Below are 27,454 nucleotides of genomic sequence, written 5' to 3'. Positions count from 1 at the left end.
GGCCAGCTGTCTTCCCTTTGAATTCAGATAGTTGTGCACTTGCTGGTCATTATCATTAGGTGTAATGAATTTACAAAATTGCAAACTAATTAAAATACTGGTGTAGCAAAATCAATTTGGGACGACATATGTATAAAAATAAAAGTTAACATTTGTAGATCGTTTGCTTTTTTGGATTTTCCATGTAACCACTTTCATTGGTGTAATTAATTGAGGTTTAATTGCTAAACATTTTTAAAAAAGATTTATTTATTTATTTGAGAGCGAGAGCGAGAGAGTGTGCGAGCAGGGGAAGGGGCAGAGGGAAAGGGAGACAAGCACACTCCCCGCTGAGCAGTGAGCCCAACGCAGAGCTCAATCCCGGAACTCCCAAGATCATGACCCAAGCCCAAATCAAGAGTCAGATGCCTAATTGACTGAGCCACCAAGGAGCCCCTTGAAAAATAATTTTGTATTTTTAAGACATTGTAATGCTTGAAATATATATGATATATTGTGTTCTGGAAGATTGTGAAGGAAAAAACCCATCCTCCTTTTTGCTTTATGGAGGATATTAATATATACAGCCCACATGACAAAGCACTGAGGTCGCCCGCCAATAGTCATGTGAGGGAGCCATCTTGGAAGCAGCCTCTGCAGCCTCGACCCGGAGCCACCCAGCTACACTCTTGAATCCTTTAACCGTGGGGTCACATTTGTTGTTTGAAGCCACTAAAAAATAAAATAAATAAAATAAAAAATAAAATAAGACATGTTGTTGGGGTTTAACCACTTTCACAAAGTACACTGGACTTCTAGAAAGAGCCCTCTGTTGCACTGGAAAAATTTTAAAAACTTTCAAAACTGTTATTCCCCAGGCCTGACTCCTTCCTGGGATAGCACAACACTGGATTTGATCTGATCTGATTAAGTAAATATTTGTTAAACACGTAGTATTGAAAGATACTCTAGTAGATAAAGAAAAAAGTTGACACCAGAGAAAAGGAACTCAGTCAGTGATTACTTGTATCGGTGTTGTATTTTAAAAAACAGTCCTAAGTTTAAAAAAAAACAGCATTAATAAACACAATCATTTGTCAGAAATTGCCCTTTTATGTACCTGCCTTCCTACCTCTCCTGTTTGTCCCTGGAGATACTTCTTCCCATCCAATCTTCACATTTCTCAATATTGTCAAGGTTCAGAACTGGGAGAATCATTCACATTGTTCACTTTGGCTCATTTGTAAAATAGTACTCAAAAGATCATTAACTATTAAAATCTTTTTTAAAAGGGGGGGTGCCTTGATGGCTCAGTGGGTTAAAGCCTCTGCCTTCAGCTCAGGTCATGATTCCAGGATTCTGGGATCGAGCACCGAGCACCGTATTGAGCTCTCTGCTCAGCGGGAAGCCTGCTTCTCTTCCTCTCTCTCTGCCTGCCTCTCTGCCTACTTGTGATCTCTGTCTGTCAAATAAATAAATAAATATAAATATTTTTATAAATAAAAAAGATCATTAGTTGTTATCAGCTATCTTGTTACCTTACAGAGATGTGACAATAAAGGAGAGTTGACTATGCCCTGTTTTGTTGACAGATTTTATATATATATATATATATATATATATATATATATATATATATATATTTTAGGATTTCCAATGCTTTTAACAATTTTTTTTTTAAAGATTTTATTCATTCATTTGACAGAGAGAGATCATGAGCAGGCAGAGAGGCAGGCAGAGAGGCAGGCAGAGAGAGGGGAGGAAGTAGGCTCCCTGCTGAGCAGAGAGGACCCTGAGATCATGACCTGAGCCGAAGGCAGCGGCTTAACCCACTGAGCCACCCAGGCGCCCCTGCATTTAACAATTTTGATGGGGAAAAGGTGAATTCTGATTGCTAAACTAAAATGATGGAGGAGGACAGAATTGGAAATGGTAGCTAAATGAATAGGCAGAGTTTAGCTAATGGCTTATATGATATGAGGCCATAAGAGGCCATAAAAAGCTCTTATCCCTAAAAATTACCGCTGCTCTGTAATGTCTGAAATCTTCATATTCTCCAGTTAAAGACTCAGTTAAAATGCAGAACAAATGCCCCATGAGAAGTAACATTTTAATTGTTATCGGCCATTTATTCCTTTGTGGAAGTGTGTATTAGCTTCTATCTTAGCAGTAGATTTTGATGGAGAATAGAGTATCGAGTGCTGTGGGATGAAGTAGAGAAGAAAGAAGCATGTCTCAGAGCCCTTTGGACACCTTGTCTGTTTTTCAGTTTTGCCAGTGGTTGGAATGACATGCACAGAAAAGAATCTGATTTACCAAGAAATTGATTTACAAATATTTTTCTATAATTAAAAAAAACCTTCAAGCTTATAGAAAAGGCCTAATAGCACAAGAAACTTCTACCTATTCTTTATCTTCATTTGGTAAAAGCACTATCATTGTGTCTCGCTGACTGTTCATTATGTCAAGAGTTTCCGTCTGCTATCATTTCTCTTTTGCCCAAAGAACTTCCCTTAGTATTTCTTGTACAGCAAATCTGCTACTGAGAAAGCCTTTCAATTTCATTTATCCAAACATATGTGAATAGCTACTTTAAAGTCCTTGTCTGCTAATTCAACGTCTGGGTTGTCTTGGAGTCAGTTTATATGGACTATTTTTGTCTTGACTACGGACCACATTGTCCCATCTCTTTTCTTGACTGTGGATCTCATTTTCCTGTTGTTCTCATTCCTGTAATTATTTTAGTGTATATTAGACATTGTGGATGATATGGTACAGAGATTCTACATTCTGTTATCTTCCTCTGAAAAGTGCCTTTTTGTTCTAGTAGGCAATTCAGCAGGACTCAAACTCTATCTCCTGTGGTGGGCAGCAGCTGAGGACTCTGCTTAATTCTTTCAGTTGCTTAGCTGTTTATTTTCTGCCTGGCTCCTTTCTGCCACAGTCTCTCATTGTAGATTTGTAGTTCAGGGATTAGTCAAGGACTTGTCAGTATTTATATGCAGCTTCTGGAGTTCCCCCTTCTGTGGTTCCTTTCTTTCTGTGATGTTCCTTCTCACTTTCCAGTCTCTCCAGAAGCCCTGAACTCTGTCCTATTCCTCAAACCAATTTCACTGTAGCTTTCCACTTAAATTCTATATATCTCAGCTATTGGACTGGGAAATACCTTCGGGCAAAACAACCACACAAACACACAACCAACACAGTCTTTTCTTTCAAAGAAACCAGATGCAGAATACTTTTCAAAAACATGAAAAATAAAACATCAACTCTACAAATTGTTAAAAGCAAATTAATTAATTCAGCACTTATTTATCAGGCATTTACTTTGGGCTAGTTATTATGCTAATACTAGGTGCTAGAAAGCTTTTGAGATCTAAGAATTGTATTAGATTGTAGTCACTTGAATGGGCCTGGTTTTCTAAATCTCAGAATAAAATGTTACTCAGAGATACTTGCAATCACTTCCCCCCAAATGAATACGTTAAACATACATTTACTTGTTCTGTCATAAATACCTTACCTTTATATGGCTCATTTTTTAAAGAAATTCCGATTTCTGAGGCCAGATGCATTTTCAGTTAAGTTTAACAACACCAGCAGTTGGTTGCAGTTAAAAACCTCCCTCTCTGTTTTCATCTTATTTTATTTTTCCTTCCCTTCCCCATGTTCATGTTTTGTTTCTTAAATTCCACTTGAGTGAGATCATATAACTGTCTTTCTCTGATTGAGTTATTTCACTCAGCATAATACCCTCTGGTTCCATCCATGTTGTTGCAAATGGCAAGATCTCTTTTTTTTGATGGTTGAGTTTTATATATATAAAATGTTATATATATAAAGTTTTTCATATATATATCTATATATATCATCATATATATATCTATATATATTTTATATATATATATAAAGTTATATATATATAATTTTTCATATATATATTTATCTATATATATACATCACATCTTCTTTATGCATTCATCTGTCAATGGATATCTGGGCTCTTTCCATAGTTGGGCTATTGTGGACATTGCTGCTATAAACAGTTGGGTGTATGTGCCCATTTGAATCACTATATTTGTATCTTTTGGACAAATACCCAGTATTGCCACTGCTGGGTCATAGGGTAGGTCTATTTTCAACTTTTTGTGGAGCCTCCATAATGTTTCCCAGAATGGCTGCACGGGTTTGCATTCCCACCAAGAATGTAAGAAGATTCCCCTTTCTCTGTGTCCTCACCATCTGTTGTTTCTTGACATGTTAATTTTACCCATTCTGACCATGTGAACTGATACCTCACTGTGGTTTTGATTTGTAGGGCAAACCATAAAAAACTTAACTCTAGGAAACAAATGGAGTGTTGCCGGAGGGGAGGTCGGTGGGGAGGGGAAGGGATAATTGGTGATGGGCATTAAGGAGGGCACTTGATAGATGAGCACTGGGTGTTATATTTAACTATGAATCACTAAATTCTACCCCTGAAACTAGGGAACAAAACAAAACAAAACAAAACCCAACTTTCTTCAGCTAGTTTGGAATGTGTCAAAATGTTTTTCCTAAAAATCCCTGCAATGGAGAGCCACTCCTTACAGCGAAACCTCTGTAGTTTCTCTGTTTGGAAGAGAAGGAACTCCGGAACTAGAAACATCAAAAATAAAAGGGAACACAGTGGGCCTTCAGCATCACACTGGGGGCTCGACTACTACCAATAAGCCTGGACAGTGAGCAGCCTCCCTCGGATTTATTCCTACCTGGAATGTGGAATGTTACTAGTCTATATAATTGGCTTTCGTTTTTTACTATTCCTGAGTAAAATAAAGGTGGAGAATACATCAGTATGAAATCCAAAGCTAAATGCCCCTCATTTATTTTGGGGTGAGAGGTCAAGGACAGGAGGGAGCTGCTGCTGTTTCCACATGTGCGTCAGGGAGTTCGTAGGGCTCACCCCCTTGGTTCTGGAGCCTCTTGCCTCATCCTTACTCTCACATCCTCATTCAAGGCTGTGCTGAGCATAGACTTGCAGGAGGTTGAAGAGGGACAGAAAGAGGAGTGGGATATTTTTCTTGCCTTATAGTTTTGTGTAAGTTTGGCTCTAGCTTTAATGTTGGCGGTGGGGGGGGGGCGTCCAGTGGGAAACAGATTTAAGACTAGGCTTGAGTTCCCACTTTGTGATGCTCATGGTTTTGCATACAGGTTGGAGGTGAGCCAAGTGTCCTTTCTATTTCCATTTGGTTTTTCAGCCCCTATTCCTGTTCTGATTCTATTACTAGACTAGAATAGCCTTTAGATCACAGAGAGCTAGCACAGAGTCTATACACCACAACAGCTTGTTGAATGAAGTACTTGGCTCCGCAAAATATATTTTTGTCCTTTCCCCCTTTAATTGTATTTTCTAAGTTAAATGTATTCTTAGCCACAGAAATGATTTTTATTACTATAATTTTATCCATTTCTTCTCCAGCATTAAAATAGTTCTGACATTACAGCAATTTCATGATCAACTCTGCATTTCATTTATGAATCATAAAGACTTCCACCTGTATAGATCAATAACAAACACCTGTGCCCTCTGAAGGCTAACTTCTTCCTTTAGTGCGGCTGCGCTAGCTAAACACAGTGATTTACCACCATGAAGCCGGACACCAGGAGAGGCTCACCAGTGCTTCCTGCTGAAGATCTTATGCGTTAAAAAGAGAAGAAACGAGGAAAAGGAGAACACAAGTGTTAGTTACCAGTTTATTAGTCATTCCAGTTTTCTTCCAAAGAAAATAGTTTCACTGAACCCTTGGATGAGTGGGCTGGGGGTAGGGAGAGGAGAAGTGGTACTATCAGCTGGTGTGGCTTTGAAGTGTGGCTGCAGGCCTTCCAGCCCTTTCCCAGCTCAGCTGTTGCAGCAGAGAAGCAACTTCAAAGGCAGACTCGCTGTTGTTCCTGCCGGTGGGGGGTGGGGGGTGGGGGTGTAATTCCCATCAGTTGGCTTTAGAGAAAAAATGGGGAGGAATTCATCCTCTCCCTTGCCAAGGTTTGATGCTCACCTAAGGATCTACCACCTTTTGGTTTTGACTGTCTGTAGCTAGTGGAGGCAAACCAAAAACAAACCACAGTCAATTTCACTGGGACTTACATTTACTTATGTACACTATTTTTTCAGATCATCTGAGATGGTCAGATTTTGTCATTTGTCCAGATTGTGCAACATGTCAGTGATACAAGGAAACTGCTCCTGCTCCTGATTACAATTTCTGTTCACAGAAATATAAAGTGGCTTTCCCAAAAGCAAAGCAGAGTTTAAGAAGATTGTCCCCTTGCTGCTCTGCGACCTCCTGCCCATAATTTTAACTGTTTACAGTCCTGAAGTCAGTGTATGTATTGGTAGTGCATTCAAACCCTTCTGTGAGTCAAGAAAGAGTTATTCCATTTGGTCAACAATTCACCTTGTACAAGAAAGACATTTTTGAATAATAAAATTTAAAAGCAAATGCAATTTCCCTCCATAATTTTATTTGGTCTAAACCTTTCCATTTAAAATTTATGTTCTTTACTTCACAATTATAAAGGGAAAAGGAAACAATCCTTGAAATATTAACTCTAACTCTTAAAATCAAGACAAGCTTGGATTCAAAAACTAATTCTACGACAATGATGGGGACAGGTAAATTTCCCGGCCACTACCTCCCACCAACTCTTATTTAAATAAACTTGAAAAACTAGGTAAAAACATTTCAAGGTACGGTACAAGACAGGAGAGTTTTCAGGGAAGTTTAATTATGCTAGAATAGAGAAGTGTAAGGAACCAGTCACATTAAACTTGAGAGTTACGCGGCCAAGAAGCCAGTTGCCAACACCAGGTGTATATTATTCAACGGCATGCCTCCAGCATGGTCCAAAGAAGACTGTTCTGATGGGATGAAACTGGGTATTAAAAAAAAAAAAAAAAAAAAAGCAAGCTCCTGGGAACACAATGAAGGGAAAACATTCCAATCACAGAAAGCTTCCACAATTAGCAGAGAGTAGAAAAGACAGTCTCCTGCAGAAGTTCGGAAGCAGCGAAGATCGTTAATTCAATTAAAGCGCAGTAAGGACAGCAGTGAGAACACAAATTTGTCCACTACCTGTATTACATTCATTACAGAATACGACTGAAGAGGATGATATTCTTCCAAGGACTGGATTTTTACTTTTGAATTTCACAAAAATGTTTAAATCACAGTGGCATACTCTCCAGAATGTCACTTTCAAAGATGTATTTCTATTCCTCACTGACTGTATCCTGAAGAAATCAAAGGTCTTCACAAGGTAAAATCACCATCCCTGGTTATAGTCTGTGCTTCCCCTGTTTCCCCTTCCACCCTTTTTGGTATAATAAATGACTTGGCGATGTAATTTTGAAAAGAAAAATAAAACTGGGGAGAAATGACAAGTGAAGTGATTTTAGGTACATAGGGTTTGAAAAAAAAATGCTGTTCATGATTTAGTATATTTAGGAGCTTACTACTAGACTGCTGAACCATTACTTATGTTGTTCGTTTTCTGTGATTTCATTCCAACGAGAGTTGCACGCTGTCAGCTTGGTTTTGTGGCTGCTGATAGTCATACTTCCTTGCTATTCAAAAACAAAACAAAAAACAACAACAAAAGAAAGAGATAAAATTAATAAAAAGTAAAAAAATAATTAGCTAACATCATTAAATCACAGTCAAGTCATGATTCTCAGTAAAGAATTAGCTTTGAATTAAATAATTTTTTATTAGAGAAAATTTATTATATTTTGTGATCTTCTTATTTCTCAATACTGCTGATATCCATTTTTATATATTTATTATTATTTGTAGATCAAGATTATTCAGAGCTTTAAAATAATTTTTTTAAAGATTTTATTTATTTATTTGACAGAGATCACAAGTAGGCAGAGAGGCAGGCAGAGAGAGGGGCGGGGGAAGCAGGCTCCACACTGAGCAGAGAGCCTGATGCAGGGCTCAACCCCAGGACCCTGAGATCATGAGCTGAGCCGAAGGCAGAGGCCACTGAGCCACCCAGGTGCCCCTAAAATAATTTTTTAATGAAGCTATTAAAATTAACATTTTTTAAAAAAAGATTTTGTTTATTTATTTGAGAGAGAGTGTATGTGCATGAGTTGGGGGGAGGGAGGGGTGAGGAGCAGAGGGAGGGGCAAGCAGAAAGCACTGGGCATGGAGCCTGATGTGGGGCTTGATCTCACAACCTTGAGATCATGACCTGAGCCAAAATCAACAGTCGGATACTTAGCCGACTGGGCCATCCAGGCACCCCAAGTTAAATTAACATTTTATAATTTCCTTCTTTCTTGTCTCCCACTTCCACCCTAAGATAAGTTAATAATACTACTTTTGTCCACATCATAAGGAATTTGTATTTCAACTTTTGAGTCTAAGAGACTTATTATTGAATGCTGTCATTGATATAAACTAGAAGAAAAACAGATAGGCATTCTGTATCCTTTCTGTACTTCTGAGAAATGTTTATTGAAGAAGAACGGTTTTAACCTGCAACTAGACAAAGTATGGAGTTAAAATCTTTGTGAATGTTAAAACTTTCACTCTCTTCTTTAAGTTTTTACTAGTCAAGAAAGAGATACTATTTATTTATTCTACTCAGGGTGCATCCAAATTTTTGTGGCCTAAAGTTTGTACAATTTTGGGAATCCTCTTTAAGAAAAAGAATTTTTTTGTTATTTCCTCTTGAACTGCCAGACTGTCAGGACTAGATAGCTCACAAACACTAAGAATGAGCCACTGTGAGGGGACTCATAAAATGGGCAAATCCACACATATAATATTTATTTATTTATTTAAAGATTTTACATATTTATTTGACAGAGGGAGACACAACGAGAGAGGGAACACAAGCAGGGTGAGTGGGAGAGGGAGAAGCAGGCTCCCCACGGAGCACGAAGACTGGTGGGGGGCTTGATCCCAGGACCTTGGGATAGCGACCTGAGCTGAAGGCAGTTGCTAAACGACTGAGCCACCCACACGCCCCACACATATACTATTTAAAAGAAAAATGGCTTCTAGAGATGTTTGCATCCTTGTCCCCAGAATCTATGAATATGTTACTTTACAGGGCAAACAGGACTTTGGAGATGTGATTAAGGTAAGGACCTTGTGAGGGAGAGAGTACCCTGTATTATCTGGCCCAGCCTAATCACATGGGCCTCAAAAATCAGAGACACTTTCCTGAGTGCAGAGAAAGGCTACAAAAAAAGGAAGAATGATCAGAAAGATTAAATGCTGCTGGCTCCCAAGATGGAGGCAGAGGAATGTGGGTGGCCTCTAGAAGCTGGAAAAGGCAAAGTTACAGACTCTCTTCTAGAACCTCCGGAAAGAGGGCTCTGCTGACACCTTGGTTTCAGACTGTTGTAGGACTTCTACACTACAAAACTGTAATATCACACATTTGCGATGTTTGAAGCTACAGGATTTTTAGTGATTTGTTACAGCAGCAGCAGAAAACTAGCACACCTTATAAACACAGGGATTCTGATAAGTTATATTTTGTGGCATTGCTATCAAAGAAGAAAAAAACCTCTATACTTGGTTTATGATAGTATAGACTATGTTATTGAGTGTATTACTGCTAGGAAATAACTTTGTTTTGACTGGGCATGCATGGAAACTTAATGTTTTATAATTTACCATATAGAGCTTCTGGCTCTACATTCATTTTATTTTTTAGTATTTACATTTTTTCAAGGAACTTTTCTTATTGTGGTAAAATACACACAAATATTGCCATTTGTAACTATTTCTAAGTGTACAGTTCATAGTGCTATGTAACCATCACCACCGGCCATCCACAGAACTCTTCCGATCAGCCCAAACTGACCTCCGCACCCACGAAACAAGAACTCCCCACTCCTTGTTCCCCAGGCCTCTGGCAACCACCATTCTACCTTCCGTCTCTGCCAATTTGCCTCCTACAAGTAAAATACGTGTTTTTTTGTGACTGGCTTATTTGTCTTCATAAGAATAATTGTGAAGCATAATGTCCTCAGGTTCATCTGTGCTGAAGCATGTGTCAGAATTTCCTTCCTCTTGAAGACTGAATAACATCCGACCGTGTTTCTCTACCACATGTTACGTATCTGTCAAGGACACTTAGGTTGTTTCCGCCTTTTGGCTATTGAGATAAGGCTGCTTGTTAAATGTTACTTCTTCTTTTGAACTGGTAACATATGCGGATGGTACAAAATGCAAAAGGAACAAAGGAAACAGTAAAAAGCATATCTCCCTCCTACCTGATCAGTACTGCAGCTACCACCCAGCTCCTTCCCCTAAAGGAACTGCTGTCACTAGTTAAGGTACAATTTGTGCTTAAGACTTTAGAGGTTCTAGGGCGCCTGGGTGGCTCAGTGGGTTAAGCCTCTGCCTTTAGCTCAGGTCATGATCCTGGGTCCTGGGATGGAGTCCCACATTGGGCTCTCTGCTTGCTCAGCGGGGAGCCTGCTTCCCTCTCTCTCTCTCTCTGCCTGCCTCTCTGCCTACTTGTGATCACTCCCTCTCTGTGTCAAATAAATAAATAAAATCTTTATTTATTTAAAGATATGTGTATGTGTATATACATATGTGTATACACATATGATATGTATGATATATATGTGTACATATGTGTACACACACATTTTTCTATTTTTTTTAGATGAAATTATATTTCATTTTGGGGAGGGTATGTGCTATGGTGAGTGCCGTGAAGTGTGTAAACCTGGCGATTCACAGACCTGTACCCCTGGGGCTAATAATACATTATATGTTTATAAAAATAATAATAATAAATAAATTATATTTCATTTCAAAAAATGAAATTATATTTCATTTTTCTATTTTCTATTTTTCACCTAACATTCCATTCCATCCAAGGTATATACTAGTGATATCTTGGGTGATCATCCTTTCTTCCTTCTTTTTATGCACACACACACACGTGCACACACACCTGACTTTTTACTGTAGATGTCTTTTAAAAATGTCCAGTCTTAGGGCGCCTGGGTGGCTCCGTGGGTTAAGCCTCTGCCTTCGGCTCGGGTCATGATCTCAGGGTCCTGGGATCGAGTCCTGCATCAGGCTCTCTGCTCAGCGGAGAGCCTGCTTCCTCCTCTATCTCTCTCTCTGCCTGCCTCTCTGCCTACTTGTGATCTCTCTCTGTGAAATAAATAAATAAAATCTTAAAAAAAAAAATGTCCAGTCTTTTCCCCTTAAATCCCACACAGTCCCAAAAGGTAATGTACATTAATAATCTGATGTGTATCTTTCCAAGCCTTCCTCCATGCTTCCATGGTTACATAGGACATTTATATTACACATAGATAACACAAGGGATATTTTGGTCATTTGATTTTAAAAGAGTAGCATCCTGGTATATATACTATTTTATCTTGCTCTTCTCACTTCATACTACACCTTGGAAAATACTACTCTTTCTTTTTTAAAAATGTTTAATCTTTTAAAAAGATTTTTATTTGAGATAGAGAGTGAGAGGGAGAGAGCATGCATGAACAGAGGGGAGGGGCAGAAGGAGAGGGAGTAGCAGACTCCCCACTGAGCAGGGAGCCCATTGTGGGGCTCGATCCCAGGTCCCTGAGATCATGACCTGAGCTGAAGGCAGACACTTAACCAACTAAACCACCCAGGCGCCCAACCACAACTCATTCTTTTAAATAGTGGCATAAAAGGCTGTGGCTTAGGCGTACAATTCATTCTGGTTCCATATATTTTAAACTTTATTTCTTGTCCCTGACATACATACTCATGGTGTTCAGTACTATCTGACATATTAATATTAAGACATGAACTCTGGCCTTGCACATTGATATCACATGCCATATTCTTGTAAGCTGTTGGTTTTTGTTTTGTTTTGTTTTGTTTGTTGTTGTTGTTGTTTTAAGTAGGCTTCAGGCCTAGCATGGAGCTCAGTGCAAGAGCTGAACTCATGATCCTGAGGTCAAGACCTGAACTGAGATCAAGAGTTGGAGGCTTAACAGTATGAGCCACCCAGGCGCCCCTGCAAGTCATTCTTATTTTGCTTCGGCTTGCAGTGATTCAGTTCTAATGGAAATGCCTGCAAACTCCACAAATACAAAATTCAAATCCGGGTCCAACTCAACCTCAGCCAGATCCCCAAATACTCTTGGTTTCTTCAATGCTACTCCACATGAGGGGAAGTGCAGAAGGGGGCAGATTGGAGCAGGCAGAGACAGCAGTCTTAACTGATGGTTCAAATATTGAATTTTTGCAAAATTTATAAAAATATCATCATATGAGCACATTTCTAGGGCTATTCTCAGGGTCCTGGATACGCTCTGTAGAAGCAAAGTGTCCTGAAGCGTCAACTTCACGGCAGATCTGCCTTTGCTAACATTGCGCTGAGCATCTAAAAGACGCACTAAGTTTTCATTACCAATTCTTTCGGATAATTTTTGCTAATTGAATTCAATTCCAAAAAATCGATTTTTAAACATGCCTCCGTTCAACACAGAATATACTTACAGATGGAATACATTTCCAGTTGTTGTCTTAAACGGATTTTGCTCATTGTGTCATAAAAGCTGGGCTCTGATAAAGTTTCTGCTGTAGGTGGCACACTGAATATCCTCATAATTTTCCTTTTATTCCTACAACACAAAACCAATACGAAAGAGAGATTTATACTAATAGCTACAGGTCTGTAATGGACTCAGGACCATAGTAATTAGAAGCTATGTTAAAAGGACTTAAGTAACAATGAGCTCATCTTCTCTTTTGTCTCTGTGAGATGCTTCCTTGGCTCCAGTGTTCTTCCCTTAACTAAAAAGTATGAAGTTATATGTGTAAGGCCACAGAGCTTGAAGAAATCGAAGAAAGCTGAACACAGCCACTTCATACAACAAAGTTACGTACCTCCACTGTGCTTCTACTCCTGCACCCCTCCAAAAATCTAGTATTCGATGGCAAAATGCACCAACTAGAAAATATCTTATTTTTCTCCTCCCTCTGGTGTCATCCAAATAAAGCTAAATTACTGGGTTAGAAAATAAACAGAATGCGAGTAGATCTTAATTTTGGAAAATAATGAATCACTGTATTTCTTAAATACAATGGCATGGCCTTAGTGGATCCATCTACTTAAAATCAACAACAGTGTCTCTTTTTTTAAAACAGGATGGTGGGGAGGAAAGGGTTGCTATTTTTGGAGAAAACCTGTTACCTGTGGAGCCTTCTCTCAGCCACCCCCGGGGCCAGGCTGCCAATGGGCCAGACGATCCAGATGGGGGGGGGGGGGGGGGGGGGGGGGGGGTGTAGGTGGGTCATGTGGCCCAGAAGGGCAAAACTGCCTGCCTGAGAACAGGTGCTACCCAGGCCAAACATCAATTATTTCTCAATTACTAATTACTCCGAACTATTGAATGCTTTTTTAACCTTGGTGAAGAATACCAAGAAGCATGTGGCTATAAGGAGAAGTGACTCCATCCAACTAAAACTGCTTTTCTTCTTCAAAGCACCCATCTTTTTTTTTTTTTTTTTTTTGGTATTTAAATGAAAGGAGCCAGGGAGTATGGAAAAGAATAAATTATGCTACAACACCTGGAATCAAAGCAGGAAATATTTATTGAGGATTTACACTATGTGGCATGCCAGGGACACAAAGGTTAAAGGTCAAAGTCCTTGTTCTGAAGGGACTGGAGTTTTTGTGGAAGGGACAGACAAGTCGTCAGATAATACCATTATAATTCAGTAAGTGCTATCATACGGTTGTGTACCAGAATCAGAAGGGAAAGCTTAAAATGTGTGAGGAGAGAATTGCTAAAAACATAGGAATTTGAGTTTCTGCATTTCAGGCACAGTGAACCCAGGCTGGATGATCAAACTGAGCTATATTAGAAATATAATATATGTGTATATGTGTATGTATGTATGTGTGTGTGTATATATATATACACACATATATAATATGTTATATATTTAGTGTATATAATATATATTATATAATATAATATGAAGCCGGTCAGGGTGCCCAGAGCTGGACTTAAATCCTAAAGCAACGGGCTCTTCAAAGCCAAACTGGCATCCAGAGCTCGAGAACAGACCCGAGGAGAAGTACTTCCCTAGCAGGAACAAAAATACTGATGAAATTATTTGTGTGCATTTAATTTGGAACAAACAAACATGTCAACTTTTGAAACGCCTGCTTTCTTTTCAACCCTGAAATACTAAAAATATTACCTCTTGGCGTACATGAAGAGGACAAAGCTAACAAGGATCACTACCAAGTACACGTTGGTGGCTTCGTTCCAGGCCTCATGAACGCTATAATCCATAGAGCCATCGTCACCCATCACCCCGTAACCTCCAGGCATGGGGCTGGAAGAAAGAGAAGGGAGTAGGGTTTCTGTTAGTGCTGGTAAGACCGATTGTACAGGGGCTGGCAAACATAAGGCCTGCTGGCCAACTCCAGCCTGCCACCTGCTTTTGGATGGCCCAGGGGCTAGGGATGGTTTTACATTTCTAAACAGATACATTTTAAATGATTAAAATGTAAAATGTACCTGTATAATATCCTTGCTTTTTGCTTCCCAGCCCTTGAAGCCAAAAATATTTACCACCTGGCCCTTTAAGAAAAAGTTTGCCAACTCCTGGCCTACATAACTAGGGCGTGTAACATATTTCCCCTTATTTTTGATTTTGAAACATTTTATTTTCTGAGTGAAGTGAAAACTGGAGTTTAAAAACCCAATTACGAAAAGATAACAAAAAGGATATATGGTTGAAATGTTACTGTCCAGTTTCTGAACGGTAACTATCACCAGATGAAAGTACCAAAATATTTTATTTATTTATTTTTAAGATTTTATTTATTTATTTGACAGAGAGAGAGAGAGAGAGAGCACAAGCAGGGAGAGCAGGACAGCCTGATGTGGGACTTGATCCCAAGACCCTGGGATCATGATCTGAACTGAAGGCAGACCCTTAACCGACTGAGCCACCCAGGTGCCCAAAAGCACCCAAATATTTTAAAACACAGACCCAAACAACTGGCCGTGATGTTAAAAAATATCCTGTCATGCTCATGACGGCACCCTAGAAAAGACAAGACAGCCATCGCAATGCTCTTCCACTGGCCTCTCCAGCAAGTGGAAAATGTTGGGAGCTTTATCTAGTTTTGGCCTCCTGGCCAAATACGCTTGAAAGAAGCTATGGGATAAAAAGTTACTTTTTGCTATTTACACAGCTGTGACTTCTATTCACGGAAATGGATTCTTTGGACATTTTCACAGAAAATAAGAGTGGTAAGAGCCAGTGTATCAAATAGCAAGTATAAGAGTAATGGTTTCCTCTTTGTGTTTGAGAGTTAGTTGAATTTTTCCTTGAAGAAAAAGTTCCTCCCTTCTGTTGGACATAAAAGGTAAGTCTAATAAGTAAAATGACCTATTATGTGAAAAAAAAACCCAAAAGCATTTTTAAGACATTCTATAAGAAGGAGAAAAACTGAACAAGCGATAGGTGATCAATGTACTGTAGTTTCTAAGAATAAGACAGTCATTTTCTAATTCCAAGAAAAAGAGTATCTGAAAAGTCCAAGAAATTGTTTTGCAATTTTTCTCTAGATATCCTACAACAATGAAGGCTTTGCAGACATTCTTGCACTAAAATATCTTCCAATCGCCTGTGAGCCTCCAAATGTTCTGTAATGTAGATCTGGCTTAGTAAGTTAATAAGTGTGCATTAAGGGAAATGTCTGTTTTCTTTCTTATAGCTCACCTCTGCATAAAATGAATAAAATTCTTCCATAAGTTTGCTCCTAGGCCAGATGGCATGTTTTCGTTGTTCTGACATCCGAAATTTTTGTCAGATGTTTGGGGACATATTGTATTCATTTATGATAAAGTGAGTGTCATGAATGATCATATAACTTAACCTCTAGACACTGAGGTCGAGAGTGAAAACTTTAAAAGACCTATTGGTGTCCGATGAATATAAAGATTGGTCTTGTGAAAATCAGCCAAGTATTAATAAAAACAATTTACTTTAAATCATAAAAATTTATAGATATAAGATCTAAGTATTATTTAAACATCACACCATACCCAATTCCTTGATATGAAAGACTGGCTACAGATTTTTTTTTTTTTGAGAGAGTGGAAGACAAGGGGCGATTTGGTATATTCACAGTTTTAATTCTTATTTCTTAAAACTAAACTCCAGAATTTCTCTGAAAGTAACATTATGATTCATAGTAAGTAATCAGTCTATTTTAGAAATGGAAACTTTTGGAAGACAAGAGACTATAATTATCTTTATGATTTATGGAATCTAGAATTTTGCTGGTGCTGAAAAGTAACAACAACGAATGTGTTTTGGGCAAAAAGAGATGACTTTGAATATCTGATTTGAGATGCTGCAGAAGGCCACAGACAATTATGCCGCAAGGGTAGTAGGTTTCAGGATTGGGAGCTGTTAAATTCAGGAAGAAACAGGGGACATACAGCAATGGCCACTAGAACATTTCTCAGGTGTCCTTTACCTGACAAATTACGGAAGTGTTTCCTGCGTGTTTTCTAACACCTGAATGGATCTGACCCAGGTTAATTTCTTGCTTCAATTTCTCACAAAATTCTGTTCATGGGCCACTTAATAAGGGGTATATTCCTACAGAGCTTGTCTTCATCCTGCTACAAATATGTCGATCTTGAATAGTATTTAGAGAAGGATTTTGAATTACTACTGACCCAGAATGGTAAAATTTTAACATGACTGAAACAACATGTATTATACAACATCATCGGTATGCAATGACACTACCATTCCACAGTTCCAGGGACACGCACTTGAATTATTTTTAGTACTGTAGTTGTGAAAGATTTGCACTGAGGGTAGGCCTCTCCTGCCCAGTGCTCCATCATGACCAATGGCACGACTTTGCAAGACTGCCGGGAATAAGGAATGGCCTTGTGCGGAGTCATAGTGCAGACCCATGGCCCACATGTGGCCTTAACTATGACGGTCACCTCCCAGCACGCTACAGTCTAACCAAGTGTACACATACATACTTGCTAAGTAGTTACTTCATACCACCACAGCCTTCTTCTAAAGCAAAATGCCCATGGGCATTACAATGGTGCATTCCCGGGAAGTTAGTATTTCAGCAAGATCACTAAGGTAGCAAGCCACGTGCCCAGATCGTCATGGAGGGCTCTTTTGAGAAAACTGAACTTTTTTCACATATTTTTCCTGGACACTAATGCTTGAACAATTTCGGTAAGGAAATTCTAGGATGAGCTGAATTAAGACCCAAGTAAAACATTAGTATCCAGAGACAGAGTTCCCAAAATATGGCAACTAAGGGGTTAGTTTTAGTTTGATTAACTTGGTTGAGAACTAGGAGAAAATTTTCCAGGGATCAAGTGATTATATCATAAGTTTTAAAATCCGTTTCCTGATTTCAGGTTCCTGACTCCATATCTAGGTGGTTCTAAAATTGTGTAGCACTTGTCATTATGCCTTAAATGTTGCCATTTTTGTCTCTCAGAGCTTTGCTATCTTAATTCGGATTAGAATCACTTACACAGTGCCTTACAACACAACGCACTGCGTAAATGTAATTTCCTTTCTCTGTCCTCTGAAACACTGAAGGTTTGAGCCCCTGAATCAGAAGGGTACGAGGTAACAGGCCCTCAACCAAGAGGAAGGAGGCAGTTTGCGGGTTCACCAGTAGGGCAGTCGGCATGCTGCATTTCTGCCGGGAGGCCCTGAAGCTCCGTTTTACAGAAGAAACCGGGAAGGTGGGAGTGGTGGTTACGTAACTTGCTCCAAGTTGCACAGGCCAGGGCTGTCCCATGCACCTGACACCCAAACCTGAAGCCCCTGCAGTCGCGCCCCCGGCTCTGCGACACCCTCTCCTCCCGGAGAGAAATCCAGCCGCGCGGGAATAGAGTAGAATCCCCTCCCAGGAAGCGACCACGGCCGCTCCCGGAGCTGCCGGAACGGCTTTGGCGCTTCGCCGCTCGCAGGCTGCGAAACCCTGCGGGATCCGAACACACCCGCGCTCAACGGCACCATCCCCGGTCGCCGGCGCGGCTGCCTCGGTGTACCGCCCGCATCTCCCGCACTCGGAGCCTCACTATTCCTCACGACCCTGAGAGGCTCGCGGCACGCGCTAGGCTCAGGGCCCGGGTCGGGGGACGCGCTGCAGGGAGCGATCCCTTCCTCCTCCCGCGCGAGGCCCCGGCGGGGCGGGGCGGGGCGGGGCGGCGCGCGGGCGAGGGGGCGGGGCCGGGTGACGCGGCCCCGCCTCGGGCCCGGGAGGCGCGGAGACGCGGGTCCACTCACGCTGCTGGCTCGCGAGGCGGCACGCGGCCAGGCTGCTCCGCTCGGGGCTCTTTCCCCCCGGAGTCTCGCCGGACGCGCGGGGCCCGGTCGCCGAACGGACCTGGACGACCTCTGCCTTCGTCATTTCCTGCCGGCCCGCGGGTTTCCGGATGAAACGAGGAGCCAGGTCTTTCCCCCCGCCCTCCCCGCCCCCCTTTTCAGTGTTTGAACGGGAGCGACGCCGCGGCTGCTCCGGTGCCGCCCCCGGGCGCGTGAGTGGAGCCGGGCTCCCTTCCCCCAACCCCCGCGGCGTGTCACCGGCGCGCCCCCCCGCCCTCCGCGAGCCCCCGGCCCGAGCCCGGAGCCCCCCGCGGGCGGGTCGGGCGGGCTGGAGCGCCGGGCGCCGGTGCCGGCGGGGGGTGTCGCCGCCCGAGTCTGGAAGCCCACGTGGGTGGAGCTGTGGTGCGCCAACACCGGGCGAGAAGTAGCGGGGACAGGTCGTTGCCCGGAGTTCCGTGCCTCTTCCCGCCCCGCTTCGGCGCGCCCGGGCGTGACTCAAAGCGTGGGAGGGGGAATGTGCATGGTCCCACAAATCGGGGTTAAGCTGGGCAACACGAAGACTTTTTTTTTTTTTTCCGTAATGAGGACATAGAGTTACTTTTAATATTTACTTTGATACCTCACTTGAGAAAGCATATGCTCTCCACACTGTCTTCCCACTTCCTCTGTCATAATAAATGTTGCGTGGCTGAGACTGTTGTGTTTTAAAAACTGGATGTGCCCAGGATGCTGCGGTATTGTCCGTTGAAGTGATTTTTGTGTCTTTAAAAAAAAAAAAGTGTGTATAGGGATTTGAGAAATAGGTTTTCTAGCATAAGACAGGTAATGAATTTATGCAGGTTTTCAGCATCAGTGTGGAAGTCATCAGATTTCAGTGGTTGGTAGCAGCCTTGGGCATAAATGGTCATTGTCCACGTGCTTGAGGTAGTTCTCTAGGGTCAGCTGACTGCTAATTATAATTCATCCTAGACCTTGTACAAGTTGTAGTCTTAATTAATAAGCAGAGGTAAGAGCTAACATTTAGCCCAAATCCCTTAGCAAGTTTTCTCTGCCTTTTCTTGTGGCTCATTCTGTTAAAATTAAGCTCACCTTTGTCTAGAGAGCATTGCTTGGTACAGTAAGGTACTAGCTTTATTTATAGTATTAATACATTTTAGTTTTTATGTATTATACATACATTGCCATATATATGCCTTATAACCATTTAGTTTGACTCTGAATTTGGAAAATTAGGAACAATAATAACGGGTAATGTTGAGTACTGCCTGTTTGCGGGGCCTGTGCCAAATGGTACATGCTTTATCTCATTTAATCTTCTGGGATAACTTTTGTGTAAGCATAGGTTGCTCAAAAATTTTTGAATACATGGGTCTGATTTGAATAGGTCTAAATGTGGAGTGTGTGTATTATTAATTACTTCTGTTTCTGCTGTTGCGATAAAGGGTGTTGGCAATATAAAATGACTCATAGAGTAAATTAATATGTTTTTCAAGTTGGAAGATGTCTTTAAAATTGCATAGAACTGCAATTATTCTCTTTACTTGGGTATTGGAAAGCACCGTGTCTCATTTATCCAAGTTCCCATAACACACCATCATCACCCAGTGAAACAGGCTATTCTTGGACATTGGTAGAAGGTAAATGTTGGGGAAGCCCTAATGGCCTTCTGAAAGTCTCCCTCCTACCATATTTTTTCTAAGTGGCATTCCTAATTAGGGATCGACAAATGATGATGAAACAAGAAGAGTAATTTTCCAATACCAAACCAAGGAAATAAAAATCAGTGGATTGGTTATTACTTTGTTGATGAATCTAACATTCGTGGGTATACAAATGTTAAGAATGTTAGATTATCTGCATTGTGGGGTCTCTACCTAATTTTTCATTTTGCCTTTAATATCATAAGCAGTTTGGAGTCCAGTACATTGTGCATTAAGAGGTGAACATTTTGACTGGATTTAATTGAGTAGTTTTGACATCCTTAATCAAGAAGTTTATTTTGACTGTGTTTCCAAAGATATAATGATTTGTATAGGCATAACAATGATGAGAGTGATGGTGAGGTCTAACAGTTTGCATCTTGTGAGAGTGGAAGTAGATGAGAAGGACTGGAGAGGACAAGGGAGATGTTTTGGAAAAATGCATCTTATTTGTGATGAGTGCACATTGGACTTAACCTGTCTCCAGATTCTAGTGGCCCAGTCATTGGAGAAGAAGAGATTGGGAATGCTTTGCCGGTCAGTATTTATAAAAGGGTTCGTTTACCTCCAAGGCCTTCTTTTGGGGAGGGATAAGTAGAGAGTTGTCTTCGGTGGAACGATAGAAGAAGAAAAAAATGCACGTATTTTCTTTTGGAGTTAATACTTCCACCCATCGTGACTGACAGATTCTTGTCATCTTGTCACCACATGCATCTTCAAGCACTTTCCTAGTAGATACTTGATATTTGTGGGCAGCCGCTAGTAGGTCAAGTGAAGAAAGGAAAAAGTGGGTGGATTGGGGGTAGAGACAAAGCTCAGGGGTATACAGCAAAGCATTAATAGGTTTTTCATTTGGGCAGAATTTAGGAACTGGGCCTCCAGTGGCCTCTGTTACGAAAATCAATCCAATAGTATTAACTCTATGTGTTTAAAATCTCTTGTATGTTACATGTATCCAGAAATATGGAGACTATCCCTTTGATGTGTTTTACGAACAACGGAACATTTAGAATACAGTACATGAAAGTTAACTGAATTTTTCATGGCAGCCATTTCTGTATGTTTGTCGTTGTTGGAAAGTCAGAGCGACCATGATGCCAGCATTGGCTCCTGTTTGTAAGGCATTTAAGCAATGTTGTTTCATCCTTTTGGGAGATAAGCTCTTCTCATTCCTTCAAAACTTGGCTCTCATGTGGAGTGCCCTTTGAAGCTCCAGAGTACAGGGATCTTTTCTGTCACTCATTGCCATATCTCCAGAGCCGAGAACAGAGCCTGAAGTATAGAAGGTACTCACTCGGTGACTGTTTGTAGAATGAACAAAAACACATCGGAATCCTCTTTTCTTTGCACTACTGAAGATCCCACTTTAGTGGCCTGGCCACTCCAATTTACCTCCTTCACAGAATCTTCAGCCCACAAAAAGACCTTTGATGTTCGATGTTTATGCCACATACTTTGGCATTTAATCCTTTATGGCTTTATACTGTTATATGAGCATTTCCGTGTTTTGTTTTCCCCATCTAAACTAGAGGCTACTCGAGGGCAGAGAATATATATTGATAAGGTACTATTGATAAGGTACTATGTTTCCTTGCTTATATAGTATAATAATATCTACAGAGTAGGTTTATATTTGCTTTCTTTTTTATTATTTTTTTTTAAAGATTTTATTTATTTGACAGAGATCACAAGTAGGCAGAGAGACAGGCAGAGAGAGAGGAGGAAGCAGGCTCCCCACTGAGCAAAGAGTGCAATGCAGGGCTTGATCCCAGGACCCTAGGATCATGACTTGAGTGGAAGGCAGAGGCTTTAATCCACTGAGCCACCCAGACGCCCCTTAATATTTGCTTTCTGAGTGAATGTTAGATACCATAGGGGAAACGTCAGAGATACTAAAAATGTGGTTCAAGTCTTCAAGTAGGTAATATTTTAGTAGGCAAACATTGTGTACAACAGTATGAGAATTTGTAGTTAAATGAAACAACGTAATAATAAGAGTTAACATTTAGGTAGTGCTTAAAACGTGCCAGATACTGTTCCTGGAGGCTTTGCCTGTTAATTTATATGAATCTCATAATGAAATTTTGAAGTAATAGGTACAGTTAGAATCCCCTTTTTAAAATGAGGAAACTGAGGCTCAGGAGGTAATTAAGTTACTTGCCCAAGATCACAATGCAAATAGTAAATAGGGAGACTGGCTATGAACCCAGGTGGTCTGGCCCCCCCCCCAGTCAGTGTCGTTTCTGTGGGAAATTTACTTTACCAAAGAAGAGAGATCTAAAAGTTGACACTACTTTTTCAACTGTAAAAGCCTCTTTCAGATTTCAAAATAGCATAAAAGATTGCAGTGACTGCACTGCAGAAACAATGCTGTGGATTTTCCAAATACAAGCGTCTGACAAATGGTTACGGGGCAGTGTTTTGAAATGACTAAAGGCAAGGGGAGAGAAACTGAATTTTGAATCTCAGAGCTAAACGAGGATTATAACTCTTTGTAGGTACTGAATTCTAGGACAGTGATTCAGCAGGAAAACTTACGTGAGATATAATATTGAATGATACTTGATGTCTTACTGCTTTTCTTTTTAAACACTTAATAGATTCATCCCTAGCGGTAGTAATTTACCAGGAAGTGAGTGTTACTGAAAGTTTCCTATGTGCTTCTATCCATTTGCTTTGTCCTTACGTGGAATCTCGATCCACTTTTTCAGCTTGTCTTGGGCAGTAGAGAGCACTGTTGGGGCCAGGAGGCCTCTTCAAACCAAGAAATATTTCTTTGGTGGAAAAAAACTGTAAAATTGTGCTGTTGATTGGATGACAGACCTGGAGTGAAGTGATTCTGAAGCTGTGTGGAATTGGATGTGGGTCTGCAAGATGAAGCAAGATGAAGAGAAATGGGATTCTCTGAAAACCCACTTTTGTGTCCCTTTTGTCAGGAGCTGACAGTATTATTTTGGGGGTGTTGGGCATCAGCAGAGTCACTGAATCTAAACGACTCCAGAGATAGGGGAGTACATACGTCAGCACCCCCACTGTCCAGGAATCAGAGGAGGAAGTGCCCTTGAATGAAGGATGGGCCCCAATCCTGGTTAGCAGCCAGGGAGGACACACGCTCTGCAGGTATAGTATTCTTTGTTTTAGATCCTTTCTGCTGGGCAGGCGGTCACGTTGTTTGTCTTGGGGATAGCTTTATAATTTGAGTTGTCACTTTAATATCAGCACATATTTGGGGATGGCCTGTCAAGGAAGCAGCTTATAACAATGGATATTGTCGCACCCTTGTATTCTATTTAAACATCCTAGGAAATAATTCGAGTTAAAATAATCTATGTTGAAGTGTTTTTCCGACTGGCGTGTTAGCTTTAATCTTAATTTCAGGTTTTTCTCTAAATGGGGGGTTTTAGGGAAAGAGAAAATGAAGCACTGTTTCATTTATTTTTGTTCTATCAGTATGGGATAATTTGATAAAATCTCTACTGCCCCATTGGATGAATTTTAGGGTTTTCAGAGCAGGATCCTGAATGTGATCCAGTGCTGATCTAGTGCGGTGGTTCTTTAAGTAGGAGTGTCCGTCAGAATGACCCAGGGTTTATGATGAAAGTAACAGATCTCTTAGCCTTACCCTAAAGATTCGATTCTGTAGAGCTGGGCCTGGGTATCTGTATTTTAAAGGATCCTTAAGTGATCCTAGTGCCCGCCTCCCTCTGTAAGTACCAGCCTTGTATTTTATAGATAAGAAAATTGAGGCAAAATCAGATGACTTGCCTAGAGCTGGTTTAGTGGTACCAAGATTGTGTCACCAGATAACATGTAATTTCAAAATTTTATGGCTGGAAGAAATTTTCCAAGTCAATTCAGTAGCTCATTTTACAGCTTAATATAAACTGTGCTTGTTCACACAATTTCGAGTAATACATGAATGCAGCAAAATTTGTGTTTTCTCAAAGCCTGATTTCTGTCCTGGCCATGGTAAAGATTAAAACTTCAATCACCAGAATTTCTTTACAATTTTAACAGATGTTTTTGTATTAATTTCAGGAACTGTCCATTATTTGCAGTATTTTTATTGTGTATTTTATGATGCTTTGTTAAAGTTTCTTGAAAATATAGTGTATTTAAAGCTGAAGTGAAAGGTTAAAATTTTTTTATTTAAATTACTTATTTTTCAATCTTAGCTAAAATGTAGTACTGTGTGGGAATTTGTGCTGCTTTATTAGGGTTTCGTGTTTTTAAAATTTAGTTGATTTTTAACTTTTGTAAAATTTTTTTTTAAAGGTATCTTACTTTGGAAAAAGCTCAGCTTGGCTTCCATGTCATCTTTGAGTATGAGAGAGAATCCTGTTTTGAGCATGTCCTCAACATAGACCAAAGAACCAGGTTTGTTCCTTCAAGAAGTCTCCTAAAGCCTGTGGAGCAGCATCCATTTCCAGAAGTCGATAATAATGTTCGTGATGCCTGTGAATGGACTACTTGGCCAAGTGACTCATTAAGATATTCATGGAAGAGTGGTTTAAAAAAAAAAAAAAGAAGAAGAAAAGGCAGATTTCAAGAAGCACACCAATATCATTTAGAAGTTTTGAGGAGTTGAAAGAAGATAGTTCTGAAAATATGAGTGAAAGACTCTAGCACATATCTTTACATGTTTCTTACAGCACCTCTGTTAACCCATCTGCTTTTGTGTATAATATTTGAGTTACTTTCCTCTACTGCAATAGCTGGTAGTCCCCTCATGAACAGAGTTTTATTTCATGTGGATGGAGAACTAGTGGCTATAGTAGGAGAAATGGGAAGGGCTGCAGAAACCAGCTTCAGCTCGGTAATTACTACAGGGGCAGGATGTTGATGAATTGCTTCTTCATAATGCGCTGCTGTTTGTTCACAGTCTTGCAGCTTTAGATTCATCTTTAATCTACTCTCAGCCTCTCTGTGTGCCTGCTTTTTCTTGCACAATTTTTTTAGCCTGAAGATCTAATGACCATATTTTTTCAGTTTAAAAATAAGAATTACATCTTCATAAATAGATCTCTATTATTGTTCTCTCCTGCCCAAGGTTATTTTCTAAGATTAAGAATAGAATAATTTCCATTCGTTTTTCAGATTTGCTCCTCGTAACTATTTTTATATTCTTGTTCAATGTTTGGTTTTCCTCTACTCTTTTTAGGTGGAAATGAAGGATGATGTCTGTGTTGTGTTTTTAGTTATCTAGGAGACCAGAAAAACATGGATTGTAAAAACTTATAGAAAATTTACAACATCTTTTAACCATTACTCTTTTAAACTCGTTTTAAACCTCCATCAAACTTCTTCTTAGCAATATTGATGTAAATACTACCTTCTTACTCTGCACTTTCCTTTTTGGGGGAAGCAGTAAGAAGCAGGGATTTCTCCAAATGCTGGTTAAGTGCAGAGAGAGAGGAAAGGAAGAGGGGAGAGAGCACTTTTGTAACTAGCAAATGAAGCAGGAGAGAAAAGCTTTTGTACTTAACAAATGAAGCATTTGGTCATTAAAGTCATTAATGTGTATATTCACATTTTCAGTATAAAAATTGGTTTGTGGCTTACAACTAAGATCATTAATAGTAAATTTTATTGTTTTCAACCCTTCTTACTTTTGCAGCTGAGTCAGTTGACCTGATCCATAGTTTTCTTCTTTTTAAATTGAGGAAACCTCTATTTTTATGAATCAGGTTTTACGCAGCAGAGAGGAATGTAGGCAAAAGAGCAGCTTTTAAAATTTAGTAAGCTGAAATTCCAGAAACCATTTTTTAATAAATATTTCCTTCCCTGGTAGGCCTATTTGCTTCACCCATTTTTCTCCTTTCTGGCTTATCTATTTATCACCTCGTGTCGCTTTTACCTTTTTTTCCCCCATCTGTCCAGAATTCCTTGCTTACTATCTGTGTTTTGCCTACTTGCTGCTTTTTCCATGATTCAGCCTCCCTTTGAAAGTGATTTCTGTTCTTACTGTCTATTTCCTTGGGTGGGCCTCCTTCCTACTCTGTTGCCTCCAAGTCTTTTGTTGTTATTTCTTGCAGTTCAGCTTCTGTCATCTCTAGCTCCTTCCTGTTTTACCCCTCACCTGTGTCCACCTCACTTCCTGTCCACTTGCATCCCACTCTCATCTCCCATCAGTGGTGATCTTGTCTTTTCCACTGCCCCATCTACCTCTGTCAGTATAAGCTTCCTGATCTATTGTGTTTCATCCAGCTCTGATCCCTTCTCACCTCTTAATTGCTGATGTTTTCTTTCTGTACTTTATGGTCATTGTGCATTTGCCTTGTGAGCTCTATTTCTGTTTTTCTTGTCCCCGGGTGGTAGGTATTACTAGATGGATTTGTTGTCAGTATTTGCATAGAACACAGATCCTTGCTGTGTATTTCCTGGGTAGCCAGGATGAATCAATTATTATTAACTTTTCTTGGAACATTGAGCTTCCTGTGTTTTCTGCTTCTAAGAATTAGATTAGTATTCTAGAAGACTAATACTACTTTAAAGAAAGTCAGGATAGTCCTATGATGCTATCATTTTAACTCTTTATCCAAGAGTTCGTGACATTTGAATTCACTCCCTTGTTTTGGAAAGATTAAAAAAGACATCCAAACCAGGTTTGGGGATAGGAGTGGGTGGAAGGTGGGAAGAGAAAGGTAAATACTAGAAAAGGATTCATAGTCAATTTCTAGAACTGGAAAGAAAACTGAAAACAAACCACATGCTTTAACATTTTTTAGGTAAAAGGTCCCCTAACTGAAGGAAAAATACCATTAATTCTGTTAACTAGTTTTAGTTCTAGGTCATCTGTATTTTTACATTTCCGTTTAAGTTCCAACACCTTTATTTAATGTTTAACAGAACAGAAACTTAATCTTGTAAACATTCATTTTATTTTGAGAGATTTGATGTCGCCTTAAATATTAACCTGTGTCATTTTATAATTACACTGTAACGTTCTCAAAAATGCCATTAACATCTGACTCTGTTAGTTTCTCATGTGGGAAAGCACATAAATTGTATGGTTTTGCTCCTCTGGACTCTGTAGTCATGTTATAATGAAAAGGTAGCTTATTGGCAAGCTTTTATTTTATGCTGTTGATGATATGTTGTCTTGTGTTTTTCCATAATTTTTGTATATACTGAATGTGGAGTGATTCTGTAACTGAGTTTTCTATAATGTATCTGAACTACTGGAAGTAGACTAACGTAAGTGTAGATGCAGCTTTATGAAACTTAAAAAAACAAGAGCCCTATACACGTAATGTGCTGCTTCAGATTTTAAGAATAACCATACACACTGGGGTCGGTTGTATGGAACATTCTTTCTGGCTGAGCCTTCTCTAATTGTGGTGGTGGTTGAGCGTCTTGAAGCTGAAGGAATGGCTACTGGTCTGATAATGTTTCTGT

General features: G+C 40.0%; 2 protein-coding genes across 9 annotated transcripts in view; one reads left to right on the top strand and one right to left on the bottom strand.

Moving 5' to 3' along the window:
* Positions 1-456: 456 nt before the first annotated feature.
* Positions 457-18,486, bottom strand: LOC111144408 (small integral membrane protein 19). Of its 4 annotated transcripts, none has more exons than XM_022498681.1 (4): positions 14,214-14,740; positions 12,501-12,625; positions 7,472-7,582; positions 457-711 (listed from the first exon to the last, which is right to left on the bottom strand). In XM_022498681.1, exons 1-3 carry the CDS (start codon positions 14,507-14,509, stop codon positions 7,518-7,520), a joined length of 486 nt encoding a protein of 161 aa, XP_022354389.1. In that variant the 5' UTR covers positions 14,510-14,740; the 3' UTR covers positions 457-711; positions 7,472-7,517. The 4 variants fall into 4 exon arrangements, with proteins under 4 accessions (XP_022354389.1, XP_022354391.1, XP_022354388.1 ...); XM_022498683.1 differs by lacking the exon at positions 457-711 and adding an exon at positions 18,318-18,486 and having other exon boundaries at positions 6,907-7,582; positions 14,214-14,351; XM_022498680.1 differs by lacking the exon at positions 457-711 and having other exon boundaries at positions 6,907-7,582.
* The window catches only part of LOC111144407 (solute carrier family 20 member 2), a 103,298-nt gene continuing 94,271 nt past the window's right edge, over positions 18,428-27,454 (top strand). For 3 of the 5 annotated variants that reach the window (XM_022498678.1, XM_022498679.1, XM_022498675.1), the window contains exons 1-2: positions 22,190-23,176; positions 24,332-24,433. The gene's annotated coding sequence lies outside the window, so the exon portion shown is untranslated. Of the gene's footprint in view, positions 18,484-22,189; positions 23,177-24,331; positions 24,434-27,454 lie in introns of those variants that run through there. The other 2 variants (XM_022498676.1, XM_022498677.1) reach the window with 2 other exon arrangements.

Source organism: Enhydra lutris, unplaced genomic scaffold (genome assembly GCF_002288905.1).
Source record: "Enhydra lutris kenyoni isolate GAN:26980312 unplaced genomic scaffold, ASM228890v2 scaffoldscaffold11, whole genome shotgun sequence".
Taxonomy (NCBI): Eukaryota; Metazoa; Chordata; class Mammalia; order Carnivora; family Mustelidae; genus Enhydra; species Enhydra lutris.
This window is presented reverse-complemented; position numbering and strand designations above follow the sequence as displayed.

Bases quoted from the DNA above. Each gene is read 5' to 3' on its own strand.
- LOC111144408 (XM_022498681.1), bottom strand. From the start codon at position 14,509: ATGTATCTGTTTAGAAATGTAAAACCATCCCTAGCCCCTGGGCCATCC. The intron at 12,626-14,213 runs GTAATATTTTTA...TTTGTGTTGTAG, and splicing joins CTCTTCATGTACGCCAAGAG to GAATAAAAGGAAAATTATGA. The intron at 7,583-12,500 runs GTAAGTATATTC...GTTTTTGAATAG, and splicing joins ACTGGAAATGTATTCCATCT to CAAGGAAGTATGACTATCAG.